This window comes from Urocitellus parryii, unplaced genomic scaffold, assembly GCF_045843805.1.
Source record: "Urocitellus parryii isolate mUroPar1 unplaced genomic scaffold, mUroPar1.hap1 Scaffold_62, whole genome shotgun sequence".
In the NCBI taxonomy this organism is placed as follows: domain Eukaryota; kingdom Metazoa; phylum Chordata; class Mammalia; order Rodentia; family Sciuridae; genus Urocitellus; species Urocitellus parryii.
In genome coordinates, this window is record NW_027554113.1 from 506,296 (window position 1) to 524,108 (window position 17,813).

The following is a 17,813-nucleotide window of genomic DNA, read 5'->3' on the forward strand; positions in this document are numbered from 1 at the left end:
GTATTGTTATATCTACAGTCTTACTTGGTAAATCCCTGTACTTACTATATTTTTATAATTTCTTTACAACGATATTAAAGCGTGAACCTCAGGCAACATCTGCCAACTTGATCAAAATTCAAATTGAGGGACCTTACTTGACCTACTGAGTTAGATCCTCTGGGCCCCAGAAAACTATGGTTAACAAATGCTACAGGTGGTTTCTATGAACATTAAAGCTCTAAAACCTTTGCTCTACAATAATTTACTTCTGAGCCTAATTTTGGGTATCTAATGCTTTCCATTTTAGACAGGGTCACAGGGATTATCTCATCACCTTTAAGAATCTCCCACCACAATAGGCCACTCTCTGTTCTTATTGGCTATCACTAGTAGCATAATCATCTTGGAAGGAAGTGTTTCTGATATTTTTGAAACAACTATAAGTCAATGAATGTTTGACATGTTTATGACAAATCTAAATTATACCTAAAATTTAGATATGAGTATATAATAACTGGTTCTCAGTTATTGATTAGTTGTCATGATGGAAATTTCAAAAGACTTATTCCAAATGGTTTTTTGTTTGTTTGTTTGGTGGGGGAGTACCTGGGATTGAACTCAAGGGCACTCGACCACTGAGACACATCCCCAGCCCTATTTTGTATTTAGAGACAAGGTGTCACTGAGTTGCTTAGCACCTTGCTTTTGCAGAGGCTGACTTTGAACTCTCAATTCTCCCATCTCAGCCTCCCGAGCCACTGGGATTACAGGCACCTGGCCCAAATGTGTTTTGAACAATGATGATATTACATGTGCTAGGGACTGCTATGGTTCACTGTCATGGTTTTACTCCTTTTGAGTTTCTATGGTTGAGTGGTAGTATAAGTTTATTCAAACCATTTTGAATAAAGTATTATTTTTATTTGAAGCTGTGCTTATCTCATGCTGTCTTGATTACTTAGGAGAATATTTTACTATAAAAGGATGGTTTCTGTGGAGGCCCATTGGCTACATTACTCTCAAGCACCTGTCGGTGAGCCATTTGACATAGTCTCTCAACTGACACTTTAGTAGTAGACTAGGTGTGTAAAAGGATTGTATTTGGACATATTGAAGGTTTTTACCTAGCCAGTTTCTTGGGACACATACACGAATAAGCCTTCTCTTGATGCAAACAAAGTTGTCTTGAAAAAAAGCATTGTTTTGGGATCAAAATCCATATGTTAATAAAGCCTCTCATCTGTGCTTTACCATAGTGGTTCTGAACTTTTAAAAGTCCTGATGCTGAACCCCAGGTCAATGAGACCAGAATCTGTAGGGTGTAGAAACCAGGACTCAGCGATATTGAACTCACCAGGTAATTCTAATATACAATCAAGGTTGAGAAACGTAAGGAGTGAAGACAATAAGATCCTTCATTAAGACATACCAGACCCCCAAAGTATTAGATTCTCTTTTTTTCTAAAATAGGATATTTAGGCTTGGCCCAGTGTGGCATGTGCCTATAATCCCAGCTAATTGGGGGAGCTGAGGCAGGAGGATCTCAAATTGAGACCAGTTTGGACAACTTATTGAGACACTGTCTCCAAACGAAATTTAAAAGGCTGGAGATATAGCTCAGTGATAGAGTGCTTGACTAGCATGTGCCAGGACCTGGGTTCAATCCCCAGCACCACATACAAAAATATGGTATTTGGTATACTTGTGGGCTTTTGGAAACATCATTTCTTGCCCGCATCACCCATTATTATTCAGAGATGTACATGTCACTCACAGAGAAGTAAACACAGTGAATCCAGTTCTGGTTACATTGCAGAGGAAGAATCCATCAATGCTACTTTTTGAAAGATTAAAGAATGTGAAAGCATTTGTTTTCTTCTGTTAGGGATGGAACCCATGGCCTCAGGCATGCTAGATAAGCACTCCGCCAATGTTCTGCATCCCCAGCCGTGGCATCTTCTTAAGTGTGTTTTGTAATGACATTCTGCTTTGGCATCTACTGATTGAGTCAAATATTAAATTTATAGGGGCTTAATAAAAGCTTTTATCTAGCTAGGTTGTATCATTAAATGTCAAACAAACCAAATGAAAAGCTTTCAACATGAAGGCTATCCAGAAAGCAAAATGATTAGAGCATTGCAAATGTTGAGATACCAAAGCAGCAGGCAATGTACCTGGGCTTTGAAGTCCCACAGCCCTGAATTGGAAACTTGGCTGTTACTAACCATCTCTGTGACATTGGACAAATTATTTAACGTCTCTAAGTACCACTTGTTATCTGCAAATTGGGCATGATGCCTATATCTGACAAGGAGTAGGGATTCATAAATTACTAAGTATTAAAATCATAATCCACATTTTGTTCAGAATATCTGGAGGTCCAGCTCATGCTAAGAAAGGTGTGGTAGGTTGAATAACAACCTCTCAAAGATGTCTGTTAATGGTCCCAAAGTTGTCTTTACATAGCTAAAGTGACTTTACAGACGTGATTCAGTTAAAGATCTTGAGGTGAGAGCAAGTGTCCTGGTGGGCCTAATGTAATCACAAGGGTCCTTTTAAGTGAAAAGAGGGAAACAGACAACTTAGAAGATGAGACTGTGAAAGATGGAAACAGACAACTTAGAAGATTAAGACTGTTATAGCAAAGGCTAGAATGATGCAATTGCTGGTTTTGAAAATGGAAGAAAGTGGGACATGAGCCAAGTAATGCAGGCAGCCTCTAGAAGCTGGAAGGGAAATGGATTCTCCCTTAGAGCCTCCAGAAGAAATGCAATTGTGCCAATACATTGATTTTAGCTCACTGAGACCCATTTCAGACTTCTGACCCTGGTCCACACTTATGATAATACACCTATGTTGCTTTTAGACACTGTTTGTAATAAATAGTTGCAGCAGCCATATGGACCTAATACAGAAGATTAAACCAAATCTTTCTGTGCATTCAAAGATTCTGAGTGCAGGTTTACAAGATGAAGAGTCACTTTGGAGACCAAATCTTCAAAATCTATTAGTACAAATCTAAGGATTATAATAATAGTTTAATTGTGAATAAATGTATCCATCCTGGCATTAGATAGTCTTCATTAGTCAACTAGCCAGTTGAACTCATTGGTGTCACATTTGAAGGCTACAGGCAAAATCCTTAGGATCCTGCAGTATTAGCTACAGTGCTAGGAAAGTGAGCCTAGTGGTTCAGCAAGAAGGAATAAAAGTGGATATGGCAGATCAATAACCAAGAAAGACAACTCTTTAACAGTATATGAACAGGTGTAAATGTGGTTAACCATTCTGGAAGACATATGATAATAGTATCAAAAAGCATGTACCAAAAGCTTTAAAAAGGCAAGTACTCTGAGTTAGCAACTCATAAGAAAATTCATCCTAGGGGAAAAACCTGGATTAATATGCATATCATTCACTTACTTAAAAAATCCTTTCATGGTTCCTATAATTGCTTATAGATTAACACCTGGGGATACTAAAGGGCAACAGCAGTATATCCATTTATGTTGAATAATTAAGACTGGCAGGTGTTCATACCCATCATAGCTTGGTATGGACTTGAACCTGGTTAGATTATTAACCTCTGAAGGTCCCTCAACCACTTTTGGTACATTTGGTCTTTTTCCATTAAAATCACCGTAAGAGTGATTGTTACTATCTGTTTCAGTGTTAACTTGGTGCCTGGCCTTGTACTTTTATCACCCAATTTTGTGAGTTAAGTAAATTAATTTTTAATATATGTGTGAAATCAAGTCATTGTTAAAAATCACCTACAGTCTTACTTATCCACTGACATCAGATAGTATATTTGGCATGTTGTGAATTCAAAGAATGCTCAAAAACAAGTAAGAATCTTTATCCATTTTTTTTTCGGTTGCATTATGGGTTTGTCATATGTCTGGACCCAAACCCCAAGGAGGAGGAACCAAAATTTATACAGCATTCTTGAATATGATGGCAGCTGCATTTGGAGTTTTGATTAAACTGCACTACATGTGTGATTATTACTTGTAAACAGATGATTAGATATTAATTAGACAATAAGTGATTGTAAAGCACTTAGAAAATAAAAGTGTTTATAAATACCACCAAGTAATAGCAACAATAATTCTTTACTGACTACACAGCTGCTAATGTCAGTTAGACTGATTTATTCCAGCTAAGGGCAACTTTAATTTATGCCATCATATCTGTTTTGATACAGCAAAACAAAATATATTTATAACCATTTTATCATCAACATTTAGATAAATACATCTCATTTTGATTAGAAAAACATCTTTAAATACCTTTTCAAACACAGGTACAACCATCATAGTATGGTGTCCTTGAGTACTAAGAATTCGGGACCTCCTTATTGCTTGTCTTTCTTACGTCAAATATTTTAAATATTAGATGTAAAAATTTATTTTCATTTATGCAGTAAGTTTTTCATCTTGGGTCTGTTCAGTTTCTCCCCAGAACATTACAACTGTGCTTGGAATTGATAAATTTTGGTCAAATGGATGAGTGAAGGTCACTTTTTTTGGCTATTATAAAAGTGGTAAAAGAATAAAATGCATTTAAGAATGAAACAAAAACAGTTTCCATTTTGTCATTTTTCCAAAAAAAAGTTTTGAAGCTCTATTATATCTCACCATTAATTTTTCTCCTAATGGCCATTATGGGTCATAGCCCTGTATACATCCAGTTCTTAATCCAGTGATGAATCGGCAATGCTGCCTTGTTAATTTTTAAGTCATACGTAAATGCAGGCACCTACAATGAATCCAGATGCTTGTATGCATGCACAGATTTGAAATGAACTAAATGAATAAAAGTGAAGAGTTCTTAATGTTTCATGCATTCAGAAGAAAAGAGGGGAGGGGTTATACTGAATGATGAGAAGTATATGAGTTAATAACCATGTTAATAAAGCAAATCTAACTACATTAAACAGTAGGGAGTGTAATATGGTGGAAAACTGTTCAACTTTGATTCGGGAGGCCTGGATCAGGTGATACTTCTATCACTCACTGTATGACATTGCCTTGTCATTTTATATGAATTGGTTTATTTATCTGAAAATTTTTAGTATTAAAATTTGGCAATCTCAGTGTGCTAATCTGATATAATTTAATATGTAAAAGTGCCACATGAGAGGTGAAATTGTTTCCACTGCAAAATATTTTTTATTACCATGACTTTCCCACAGTGAATGGAAAAGACATATGCACAAGTTTCATTACTTGGTATAATGGAGATTTTTCCAGACTGTCAGGATTTTTTTTTCTTTAGATGGGATCTTGCTATATTGCTCAGGCTGGTCTTTAACTCTTGGGCTCAAGTGATCTTCTTGCCTCAGCCTCCCAAGGAGCTGAACTACAGGTTACAGGTGCACATCATCATGTCCAGCACACATTGTCAGGTCTTAGGCCCTAACTTTAAGCCACATCTGGAGAATGGGAGATGTGGCTCAAAAAATAAAAATTTGGGGCTCAGTATGTGGTTCAAGTGGTAGCGTGCTCACCTAGCATGCATGAGGTACAGGGTTCGATTCTTTTTTTTTTAGGGGGGGGAGAGAGAGAGAGAGAGAGAGAGAGAGAGAGAGAGAATTTTAATATTTATTTATTTATTTATTTATTTTTTTTTTAGTTTTCGGCAGACACAACATCTTTGTTTGTATGTGGTGCTGAGGATCGAACCCGGGCCGCACGCATGCCAGGTGAGCGTGCTACCGCTTGATCCACATCCCCAGCCCCAGGGTTCGATTCTTAGCACCACATAAAAATAAAGATATTGTATCCACCTAAAACTAAAAATTAAATATTTTTTTAAAATAAAAATAAAATTTGGGGCTGGGGTTGTGGCTCAGTGGTAGAATGCTCACCAAGTATGTGTGAGGCCATGGGTTGGATCCTCAGCACCACATAAAGATAAATAAAGGTATTGTGTCCATCTATAACTAAAAAGTATTTAAAAAATAAAAATTTTAAAAGATGAAAAAATAATGAAATTCCATAAGAGGTAATACTGGTTTCTGGAAATCTTAAATTCTTCTGTCAATTTTACCCTCTATTTTCCATCTTCCTCCCTTCTTTGTAATAAATTCCTTGTTTGGTAAACTTGAGACTGTGAGAAAAAAATGAAAAGTGGAAGAATAGTGGAATCAGGAGTGATGGTATTAGGGAAAGATTTGGAATAAATGTTTTACATGTGGCCTTAGTGATAAATTTTAAGAGCAGTATGGCATCTGGAATGGCATAAATATTATAGCTAAATAATTTTAAATATTTTGTAGAATTGTCCTAACATTTTAAAACAATGTAGGTAAAATCTCCAGCTGCACTACTAAAGATTGGAAAATAGAAAATAATTTAAAAAAAACCTTAAAATTAATGCATTTTAAAAGGCTAAAATATATTTATTAATTACCTTATGATTTGCTTTTATCCACAAGTGATGAGGATGTGAAAGGTATTTTACCATTAAAAATATTAAAGCCAGGTGCTGTGGTGTACTGTTTCATGCCGGTAATCCCAGTGACTTAGGAGGCTGAGACAGGAGGATCATAAGTTCAAGGCCAGCCTCAACAATTTATCAAGATCCTAAGCAACTTAGTGAGACTCTGTCTCAAAAAATAAAGAGGGCCAGGGATGATAAAGCACCCCTGGGTTAAATCCTCAGAACCCACCCCCCCCCAAAAAAAAATTAGAACTTTACAATGGGGCACTGAAGTATCCTCTTAGTCTGAGAGGACCCAAAGGTAGACCCCAAGGGAAGGATTCAAGTTTACGTAGTTTATTTGGTAGGCAATCCCAGGAAACACCCACAGGAATGTGGGCAAGTGAGGCAAGGAAATACCCCTAAGAGGAGTCTTGTGTAAAGATGCTATCAGTCATTCACACCCTAGGATAAATTGCTGTATTCAGGCAATTAACATTTATTACAGGCCTTCTGAGGGTCTGTGCCAGGCCTAGTGACAGTAGACACGCCTCTGAAGAGAATTAGACCTTTGTCATCTCTTCCCTGGGCAACGCTGGACATGTTGACTCCTTTGGGGCTCGAGCTCCTATCTGCAAAAGGAAGACAAAGTCAGAGGGATGCTGTTTGGTCTCAGGATTTCATTCAGTGGGAATCATTTTCCACTGTGCTCTGAAGAAGCCATAAATCATTAGATAAGCAACTGCAAGATACCTTTGTTAAAGTCATTGGTAGAAATTATTGACCTGAGAAGGGCCAAGGTTGTATGTTTTGTGTCACCTCAAAAATGACCCTCCTTGGCAAGAGACAGACAAGAACCACCCCACCACTTTGCATGCTGCGTTCAACCAGAATTGAAGGATTTTCAGCTTCCCCTCTGAAAGGAGAAAGGGCTCTACCTACAGCAGCTCTTGACTGACTTCCGTGTATATTTGGCTTTCTGTAATTTTGCTTTTGAAGAAAAGTTTTCCAGCTTGAATATTAAACCTGAACACTTCTGAAAGTGACCTGACGAGAAGATTTTAGAATATCTATGAACCTATCAGCTCTGATGGCTTTTAGTGTCTTGCAGTTTTCCCTGTTTTCTGTAGGTGCCTGGGCATGTTCCCAGGGACAGAGAGGTCTAGGCACAGGACTCTGGACCAAGGTGTTTCCATGAGCTGATCATCCAGGCCTTGGCTGCTGTGTCCCAGTATCGGTGTGGTAGTGGAGGAGGTTCTGCGGAAGCATAGGGGCTGTTCCTCCAGTTTTCCCAAGGCTACTCCTAGGCTGATCAGAGCCTGTCCTGCCTACTTGGTGGGAGAAAGCTTCCCCAGAAATGTAACCATCGTCGCTCCAGAATTATATTGTAAGAAGTGCATTCCTGGCCACTGTGCAGAAAGAGGTTTGGGGCTGCAGTAATTCCTCTGGTATCGCAGTGAAGCAAGCAAAATGTAGTTGAAAAAAGAAACCTAAGAGGAAGGGCCCGTCTGCACAGTGATCTCATTGATGTGAAGAAACTCTGAATATAAAACATCTGATGCCCTGGCACTTGCCCCTAGCCCCGAGTTGGAGCTGTTTCTGTGGTTGTTCCAAAACAAGTCTCTTAACAACGTCGAAAGAAATGTTAGGGCACTCTCTCAACCTGCTTTCAGATACCAGGAAGTGCTAAAGTCACCAAGTGACTTGAGCTGACTGAGAGGGGGACAGCCTGCTGCTGGGCATCAGGGATGCTCAGACCCCACCTCCTCTTGGGGGGCATCAGAATGGAGGGTGGGAGGCCGGCTGGAATGGTTTATGGAAGGCCACAGGCTTGAGAGCAAACACCTGCCCAGTCCTTTAAGCTCCGCACACTTAGGATCCCAAGATCTGGCAGGCACTTTGCCAAAGGCCGCCAAGCAGCCACCACACAGGTGGGAAGCAGGGGTGGCCCTGGGCCTGGGACTCAGCATCTGCACGTGGTTCTGACTGCAGCAGAATATGGGCTTTGGGACTGAGACGTGACATGCTGGGAACACAGGGAGATCCGTAAAGCAGAAGGCATTTCCTCTCAGCCTGGAGGGATGGAGGCAAAGCAGAGGTCAGTGAGCAGTGAGGGTCATGGTGGCCACTAAGGGACAGTGCAGAGGGATTGGCCAGGGCCACACCTTAGTGAGCTTTAAGACATCCCAGCTTGTGTGAGACTCTGGCCAAGCACAAGCTCAAATCTGAGGCACATGGTAGGTATCAACCTCATTCACTGCCATTGTAACTGGGAGAAGAATACAAAGGAAATCAAGAGAATCCAGTGTCCAGGGAGTCCTAATTAGATAGATTTTGTTCCAACTGGGAGGATGAGGACAGACGTGGTGTGAGGGACTTGGTTGGAGTGGCAGGTGGGCAGGACCAAGAAAGTCTTGTGGTGGTGATCAGGCTACCCAGCCGAGGCCACTATGTCTCTTTGGTCTGTTATCCTGTGGCGGGATCTAAACAGGCTCAGGCATGGTCCTCTGCAGAGTCTAGGTGGTGTGTTTGCTGCTGCTTGGTGAGGAAGCTCAGAGGGTCTGCAGTGTGTAAGTGTTGGGGATTTATAATAGTTGCCATTCTGACCAGAGTGAGAGGAGATCTTAGAATGGTTTTGATTTGCATTTCTCTAATTGCTAGCGATGGTGAACATTTTTTCATATATTTGTTGATTGATTGTACATCATCATCTGAGAAGTGTCTGTTCAGGTCCTTGGCCCATTTATTGACTGGGTTATTTGTTTTTTTGTGTGTGAGTTTAGCTTTTTGAGTTCTTTATATACCCTAGAGATTAGTGCTCTATCTGATATGTGAGAGGTCAGAATGGCAGCTATTATGAATACAAACAACAATTAGTGTTGGCAAGGATGTGGGGGAAAAGGTACACTCATACATTGCTGGTGGGGCTGAAAACTGGTGCAGCCAATATGGAAAGCAGTATGGAGATTCCTTGGAAAACTGGGAAATGGAACCACTATTTTTTTTTTAAAGAGAGAGTGAGAGAGGGGAGAGAGAGAGAGAGAGAGAGAGAGAGAGAGAGAGAGAGAGAGAGAGAATTTTTTTAATATTTATTTTTTAGTTCTCGGCGGACACAACATCTTTGTTGGTATGTGGTGCTGAGGATCGAACCCGGGCCGCACGCACGCCGGGCAAGCGCACTACCGCTGAGCCACATCTCCAGCCCTGGAACCACTATTTGACCCAGCTATACCCAAAGGACTTAAACAGCATACTACAGGGACACAGCCACATCAATGTTTATAGCAGCATAATTCACAATAGCTAAACTGAGGAGCCAACCTAGTTGCCCTTCAATAGATGAATGGATAAAAAAATGTGGCATATGTATATAATGGAATATTACTTGGCAATAAAAGAGAATAAAATCATGGCATTTTCAGGTAAATGGATGGAGTTAGAGAAGATAATGCTAAGCAAAGTTAGCCAATCCCCAAAAACCAAATGCTGAATGTTTTCTCTGATATAAGGAAGCTGATTCATGGTGGGGTAGGGAGGAGGGAGGTAGCATGGGAGGAACAGATGAACTTTAGATAGGGCAGAGGGGTGGGAGGGGTTAGAAATGATGGTGGAATATGATGGACGTTACTATCCAAAGTACATGTATAAAGACACAAATTGGTGTGAATATACTTTGTATACAACCAGAGATATGAAAAATTGTGCTGTATATGTGCAGTAAGAATTGTAATGCATTCTGCTGTCATGTATAAATAAATTTTTTTAAAGTGTTGGGAATTTCCCCCCAATGAGCCTACCAATTCTATCAGTTTAACTCTCTCTTTGTTGCTTGTTTCGAACAGGTAGAGCATGATGTTGCCTGGAAATTTTGGAATTTCTAAGGAAGCAGGCAATTCTATTATAGGAACAAAGACAAGATCATGTTTATATTTTTTAAAGAGAGAGAGAGAGAGAGAGAGAGAGAGAGAGAGAGAGAGAGAGTTTTTAATATTTATTTTTTAGTTTTCAGTGGACACAACATCTTTATTTTATTTTTATGTGGTGCTGAGGATCGAACCCAGAGCCCAGCGCATGCCATGTGAGTGTGCTACCACTTGAGCCACATCCCCAGCCCAATGTGTTTATGTTTTCTAAATAATGGAGCATTTCACGGGTAGTTGAGGCCTCTGGGCTGCCTCTGGTGGGGCTGTTTTAGATTCAGTTGCAGATGGTGAAGGAGCCCAGCCTGTGCCCTCCTGCAGAACAGGGAGGATGGCTGATCTCATGCCCTGTGGTTCCAGCACAGCTGCAGTGGGATCTCCCATCAAGGAAGCCTCAAGGGGAGCTCAGTTGGAACATTTTTTATTAACTTCGAAGATGCTAGATAAGAAAGATTTCAGAACACAGGACAGGTTTAATCAAAGCCAGAGAAGCCTGCACTGTGGGTTCAGAGGGAAGGAAGCATGGGGAGACTCTCGAATATCTGACCTGCTGCTCTGATGCTGGCCTCTGCTCAGGAAAACTGTGGGTCTCCAAAGTGAAGACAATCAAGCTGATCAGGGATCTGCCTGAGCAGGACGGACTCTGACCTGGGGAGAGCGTCCACCCTCTAGGGAGCCTAGCCATGTCCTCTGTGTACATTGCATGACTAATATTGATTATAGAGCCATGTGATGGAATGGTGAGCAAAGGTGGCCACTGGTTACCTTGTGCCCGTCGCCATGGGATCACTCCTCCTGTAGAATGTGATAGGGCTGGTCACCCTCAGAAGCCTGGGCATGCAGAGCCACAGCTTGTTGCATACAGTACACACTTACCTGGGCAAAAGGAGTCTCCCAATACTCTGTGCCACTATGACTGCCTTCAACGGCTTCCAGGGAGGCCATGCCACTGTTTGCTGCTGTGAGTGAGGTCATGCCTCTGTTTGTTGTTCCTGGCATAGGCAGGGACCCAGTGTGACACTGAGTGTCCACATTGAGTTGGGGTAACTGGAGGATCTCTACCCACAGATCTAGAGCTGTGTTGCCCCATTTACTAGGATGGGGCAACTCAGTTAAGCACAACATTAACCACATGTTCTTGGTTATTTACAACTTTTGCTATGTGTATCCTTGCTTCCTCTTGGATTATCTGTATAAGTTTAGTAATTTGAGCCCTACTGATAACAAGCTGGGTTTTTCCACAAACAGGACAATCTCCTGGGCACAACGGGAAAAGAAATTTGCAGACAAAAATTCTGCCTTGACAAAGTTCTAAGACAGGTAGGATTTGTTTACAATGGAAAGATGAATTGCCAGGTCTCTGTGGTTCATTTCCACGAAGCAGAAAATGGAAAGAAGATATGTGACTAGGCTGCCTTAGAGAAAGCATGAGCACATCCATGAGTTTAGAGCACATCACATGTCTTTCTGTGTTTCTAGAGAGGTGGAGAATGCCTACCACAGAGTCCACGGGTAGCCATTGGCATCACAGATAGAGCTGAATACATGCAATGATAGCTAGGTGCCATGGAATGGCCAAAAGCTTTTTAGGAGAGAGAACTTCTCCCAGAAGTTATTTTTAAGTTTTTGTTTTTCTTTTTAAAATGATTACCCACTGCTCTACATAAGACATATATTTCAGAAATTTTAGTTGCATAGTAAAATGAAAGCAATAATATTTTCACAATTATTTTTGGTATAATTTAGATATTGAATGTCCAATAAAAAAGCTAGGGACTCCAGCTAAATAAAAGAACCCAAAGGGCATCCAGAGGCAACTGCATTTCAATTGTGGACACTCCATCCTTTCATTTCTCTGTGACCAGGCCAAGTGATAAGCTTTAAATGTCTCACTGATGCTGCAAAGGGATGGTTCGTTCACATGGATGGAGTTCACTCATTACAAACATCGCCATATGAAAATATATCTCAAAGCCAATTCTTGTTTCATTGAAAATATTGGCTGGTTCTGTGGAGTTTTGATAAATAGCACTGTTCATTAAGGTATTTAGTGCAACTTGCTTACTTGAAACTGCTTTCCCAGGCAAAAATCAAAATATGTTATATTTTTTAAATGCCACACACATTTTCTAAAAGACAGCTTACAATAAATAGATAACCAATAGATTGGGAATCTCCTTAGAATAGATCTTTGTCTAGAATCTACTAAATATCTTTAGAAAAGTATTTGCACGTTTAACACAAGTTGATTTCTAGTGAGAAACACAAATTATATTTATCTACTTAAACTAACTCCAGGGGGGCTGGGGATGTGGCTCATGCGGTAGTGTGCACGCCTGGCATGCATGCGGCCCGGGTTCGATCCTCAGCACCACATACAAACAAAGATGTTGTGTCCGCCGAAAACTAAATAATAAATATCTTTTAAAAATTCTCTCTCCTCCTCTCTCTCTCTCTCTCTCAAAAACAAAACAAAACAAAACAAAACAAAACAAAACAAAAACCTCCCGGTAGGGTCTTCAACATAACCCTTCCATCCTCCTGTGGCTTCAGGGGTGGGTCTGTGCCAAGGATTAAAGTTCCAGGACACACATTCTTCCTTTTTAAAGATGTTCACTGTCTAGTTTCCAATGTGGGTTAAGAAAAAAACAGCTCAATCGGTAGAAAAGCTGAAGAGCTGTAGGAAAACTGAAAAGCTGTAGAACACTGAAGAGCTGTGGGAACACTGAAGAGCTGTGGGAACACTGAAGAGCTGTGGGAACACTGAAGAGCTCCAGAACACTGAAGAGCTGTGGGAATCCTGAAAAGCTGTGGGAACACTGATAAGCTGTGGGAATACTGAAGAGCTGTGGGAATACTGATGAGCTGCGGGAACACTGAAGAGCTGTGGGAACACTGAAGAGCTCTGGAACACTGAAGAGCTCAGGAACACTGAAGAGCTCCAGAACACTGAAGAGCTGTGGGAACACTGAAGAGCTGTGGGAACACTGAGGAGCTGTGGGAACACTGAAGAGCTCCAGAACAGTGAAGAGCTGTGGGAACCCTGAAAAGCTGTGGGAACACTGATAAGCTGTGGGAACACTGAAGAGCTGTGGGAACACTGATGAGCTGCGGGAACACTGAAGAGCTGCAGGAACACTGATGAGCTGCGGTAACACTGAATAGCTCTGGGAACACTGAAGAGCTCTGGGAACACTGAAGATCTGTGGGAACACTGAAGAGCTGTGGAACACTGAAGAGCTGTGGAACACTGAAGAGCTCTGGAACACTGAAGAGCTATGGGAACACTGAAGAGCTGTGGGATCACTGAGGAGCTGTGGGAACACTGAGGAGCTGTGAGAACACTGGAGAGCTGTGAGAACACTGAAGAGCTCTGGAACACTGGAGAGCTTTGGGAACACTGAAGAGCTGTGGGAACACTGGAGAGCTGTGGGAACACTGGAGAGCTGTGGGAACACTGAAGAGCTGTGGGAACACTGAGGAGCTGTGAGAACACTGGAAAGCTCTGAAAACACTGAAGAGCTGTGGGAACCCTGAAAAGCTGTGGAAACACTGATAAGCTGTGGGAACACTGAAGAGCTGTGGGAACACTGAAGAGCTCTGTAACACTGAAGAGCTCCAGAACACTGAAGAGCTGTGGGAACCCTGAAAGCCTGTGGGAACACTGGGGAGCTCTGGAACACTGGAGAGCTGTGGGAACAGTGAAGAGCTCAGGAACACTGAAGAGCTGTGGGAACCCTGAAAGCCTGTGGGAACACTGGGGAGCTCTGGAACACTGGAGAGCTGTGGGAACACTGAAGAGCTCAGGAACACTGAAGAGCTGTGGGATCACTGATAAGCTGTGGGAACACTGAAGAGCTGCAGGAACACTGATGAGCTGCAGGAACACTGAAGAGCTGTGGGATCACTGAGGAGCTGTGGGAACACTGAAGAGCTGTGGGAACACTGAAGAGCTGTGGGAACACTGAGATCTGTGGGAACACTGAAGAGCTGTGGAACACTGAAGAGCTGTGGAAACACTGAGGAGCTGTGAGAACACTGGAGAGCTCTGGGAACACTGAGATCTGTGGGAACACTGAAGAACTCTGGAACACTGAAGAGCTGTGGGAACACTGAAGGGCTGTGGGAACACTGAAGAGCTGTGGGAACACTGAGGAGCTGTGAGAACACTGGAGAGCTCTGGAACACTGAAGAGCTGTGGGAACACTGAGGAGCTGTGGGAACACTGAAGAGCTGTGGAACACTGAAGAGCTGTGGGATCACTGAAGAGCTGTGTAACACTGAGGAGCTGTGGGAACACTGAAGAGCTGTGGGAACACTGGAAAGCTCTGGAACACTGGATAGCTGTGGGAGCACTGAAGGGCTCTGGAACACTGGAGAGCTGTGGGAACACTGAAGAGCTCTAGAATATTTAGGACCTCTGGACCCTGAAGAGCTCTGGAATTCTTTTAATTGCTCCCCCCCTTCCCCTGTGACTCTTCTTCATCCAAGTTCAAGTTGTTTACTTACTTTAGGAACAGTGGCTTTCTCAGGACCTCTCTCCAGGGGCCTCTTGTTACTTCCTCATACTTCCCTACTTTGTAAACCTCCATGAAGGCAACCTCCATGTATCTTATTCATCCTTTCATCCAGATCCATGATCCCAGAATCTGAGACTCCCAGTTGATTTTCCTGGATTAATAAATAAGGGGGCCTATTTATTTACCATAAGTTAATAGGAAATACTTATTTACCATAAGGTAATAGGAAATACTAAAGTAAGTTAGGTCCATAGGGATAGCAGCTCTCCTTCACTTTAGAACTCCTGGAAATACCATCCTGGCTGCAGTGGAGGCCAGGTTGATGGGGCCTGGCAGCAAGCAGGCCATGTAGGAGGGTATGGTGCTAATCCAAGTCAGAAGGTTGAGGGGTCCGATAGGGTGACATGATGCTCACCTTGATGGCTAGCTAGGAATAGGCGGAGGGATAGGAAAAGCTGAGGGTCTCTTTCTGAGTCTGAGTTTGGATCTTTGATTAACATACAGCATATGAGAGGATGAACAGTTTTTCAAGGCAGACTTTGAGTTCGGCTAAGGTGACTGGGCAGTCAGATGGGAGAACCTCACTGGTGCTCATCAGACCAAGTCAGGGGCTGGTGGAGATGTGGCTGCTGACTCCACAGCACCTCTTCCTCTCCTCTCTGTGTGACTTGGGAAACTGACCTCATCTCAAGGTATGTCTGGTTGATTTTAAAGGAATAGGCATGTGCTCCTCTCCTAAAGGAGAGGCAATAAGATATTGGGGAGCCTTCTGGGAAAGGCAGGGTCCTCTTCTCTCCTTGAATTCAGGTGAAGAAGCCCCCAGTCACGGTGTGGAGGCCACAGGAGGAGGCCAACAGTGTGGCCTGCAGTGGAGAGCGAGAACCTGCTTCCTCGTGACACTGAGCTTGTGCATCACCATCACGGAAGCGAGGTACCTCTAGGCTGCCTCTTTTTTTTTTTTAAAGAGAGAGTGAGAGAGGAGAGAGAGAGAGAGAGAGAGAGAGAGAGAGAGAGAGAGAGAGAAAGAGACAGAGAATTTTTAATATTTATTTATTTTTTTAGTTCTCGGTGGACACAACATCTTTGTTGGTATGTGGTGCTGAGGATCGAACCCGGGCCCCACACATGCCTGGCGAGCGTGCTACCGCTTGAGCCACATCCCCAGCCCCTCTTTTTTTTTTTTTTTGAGAGAGAGAGAGAGAGAATTTTTTTTTAGTATTTATTTTTTTAGTTCTCGGCAGACACAACATCTTTTTTTTGTATGTGGTGCTGAGGATCGAACCGGGCCGCACGCATGCCAGGACAGCGCTCTACCACTTGAGCCACATCCCAGCCCCAAGGCTGCCTCTTATGTGAGCATTTCTGCACCCCTTATCATCTCGGTTAAAGATCTTGCAATTGTTGAAAGCATCCTAACTAAGACAGCCAGGAGGTTGCCAACCCAAAGGTGACCGCTGAAGCCAGGAGGGAGAAGTTGCTTGGGAACAGAATTCTGGCAACTGTACACTTGTGATTGCTTCCAAGTCTGAAGCCTAAAGTATGACTTGGGATGTTTTTAGGTCAACCTGAATCTCTCCAAGTCTATCCTTCAAAAGCAGCCTCCCAGCTCTACATATTTACAAGGCACTTGGCTGTTCTGTTTCCATGGTCTCAGTGGTGTGTGGTGGTGCATATCAGGCAACCTACATACATGCAGGTTTGGTGAACCTATTTGTATATGCACAAGGCACATATAATTGTGGGAGATACTCTTAAAAATTGGGGAGAGAAGAGATAAATAAAAGGCCCTACAACCTCAATGAACATCCCCCTTTGTTTAACTTGGAGATTACAGTGTGGAGTGAATGAGATAAAGCATGTAGTGTGCTCAGCACATAGTAACTCTTCAAGAAAGTTTTGTTGGCATGATGGTGAATAATTTAATTCATAAATTATGTATGAATAATAAATAATTTAACCATAATGTCATGTATCAAGACATAATATCTGGTTGTGGAACTAGGCCAACCCTGTGCTGGTAAGTTCTTCCATCACTGGTGTTAGCTCAGCCCCTCCTTGATGAGACGAATGCTCTTCCTTCCTGTCCTCACTCTGCCAAGGCCACCAACCAAGGGGCACAGTGGGACCTGAGCCTTGGACTTGTAGCATGTCCAGGAGCATATGAAAATGTTTTCATTTCCTTTAAAATCAGGAGTAAAAATATATACTTGCAGAATGAAGGTGTGTTCATCTTGGTTTCAATGCAGTCATAAAATCCAATTTTTAATATTTTTAATGGATTAATTGACCCACAAGGCAAAGGGGGCTAAGGCCCAGAAGTCAGAACGCAGCCCGGCTGTTCTGTCTCCCCTTTGAGTTGCTTTTTTTCTTTTCCCATCATTTCTCCATCTCCTTCTTCTCCAGACGTCCCCTCACCCTGTGACTCGTTCTCACTAACGCACTTGCAGCCTTTACCAGCCTGTACCCATAGGACTCTCTCATGACACGAGAAAAGAAAAACAAACCCGGTAGCAAAACCCTGGCGTTTTCCTGTATGAGCATTTTTTCCTGCCCCAGCTGCTTGGATCCTGGGGGCTCCAGTTTTGAAGGGAGACCCACGATCCCCTTTAGAAGGCGACACTGAGAACAGAAAGCCTTCAACATTCCTCCTGAAACACAGCGTCTGGGGGACTCTCAGCAAAGAGCATTGCCACTCCGCATTTTCCACAGTGAAGGAAGGGGACATGAATCAGGATTACTGCGCACAGAGGCTGGCTGAGCTGTGAGCACTCAGAAGAACGCCGCTTCTCTTTTTGGATGCAATTCCGAGTGTCATGTGTGCATTGATTCTTGGGCTCAAGCCAAGTCTCTTTGGATTGAGATGCAATCTATTCTTCTTAGGTCCTAGTAAGTAGGGGTATGGGCTATTATTTTAGGTTGGTGGTGGGTTTGGCTAATTTTAGATGATCAAGTTTCTTATTATGAA

General features: G+C 42.4%; 1 protein-coding gene across 1 annotated transcript in view; it reads right to left on the reverse strand.

Annotated features, from left to right (window-relative positions):
• LOC144252872 (DNA polymerase alpha catalytic subunit-like) overlaps positions 1 to 11,303 on the reverse strand; it is a 94,912-nt gene extending 83,609 nt beyond the window's left edge. Inside the window, 1 exon segment of the mRNA XM_077794940.1 lies at positions 11,205 to 11,303. Coding sequence (XP_077651066.1) covers positions 11,205 to 11,303 — 99 coding nt within the window.
• Positions 11,304 to 17,813: the final 6,510 nt, after the last annotated feature.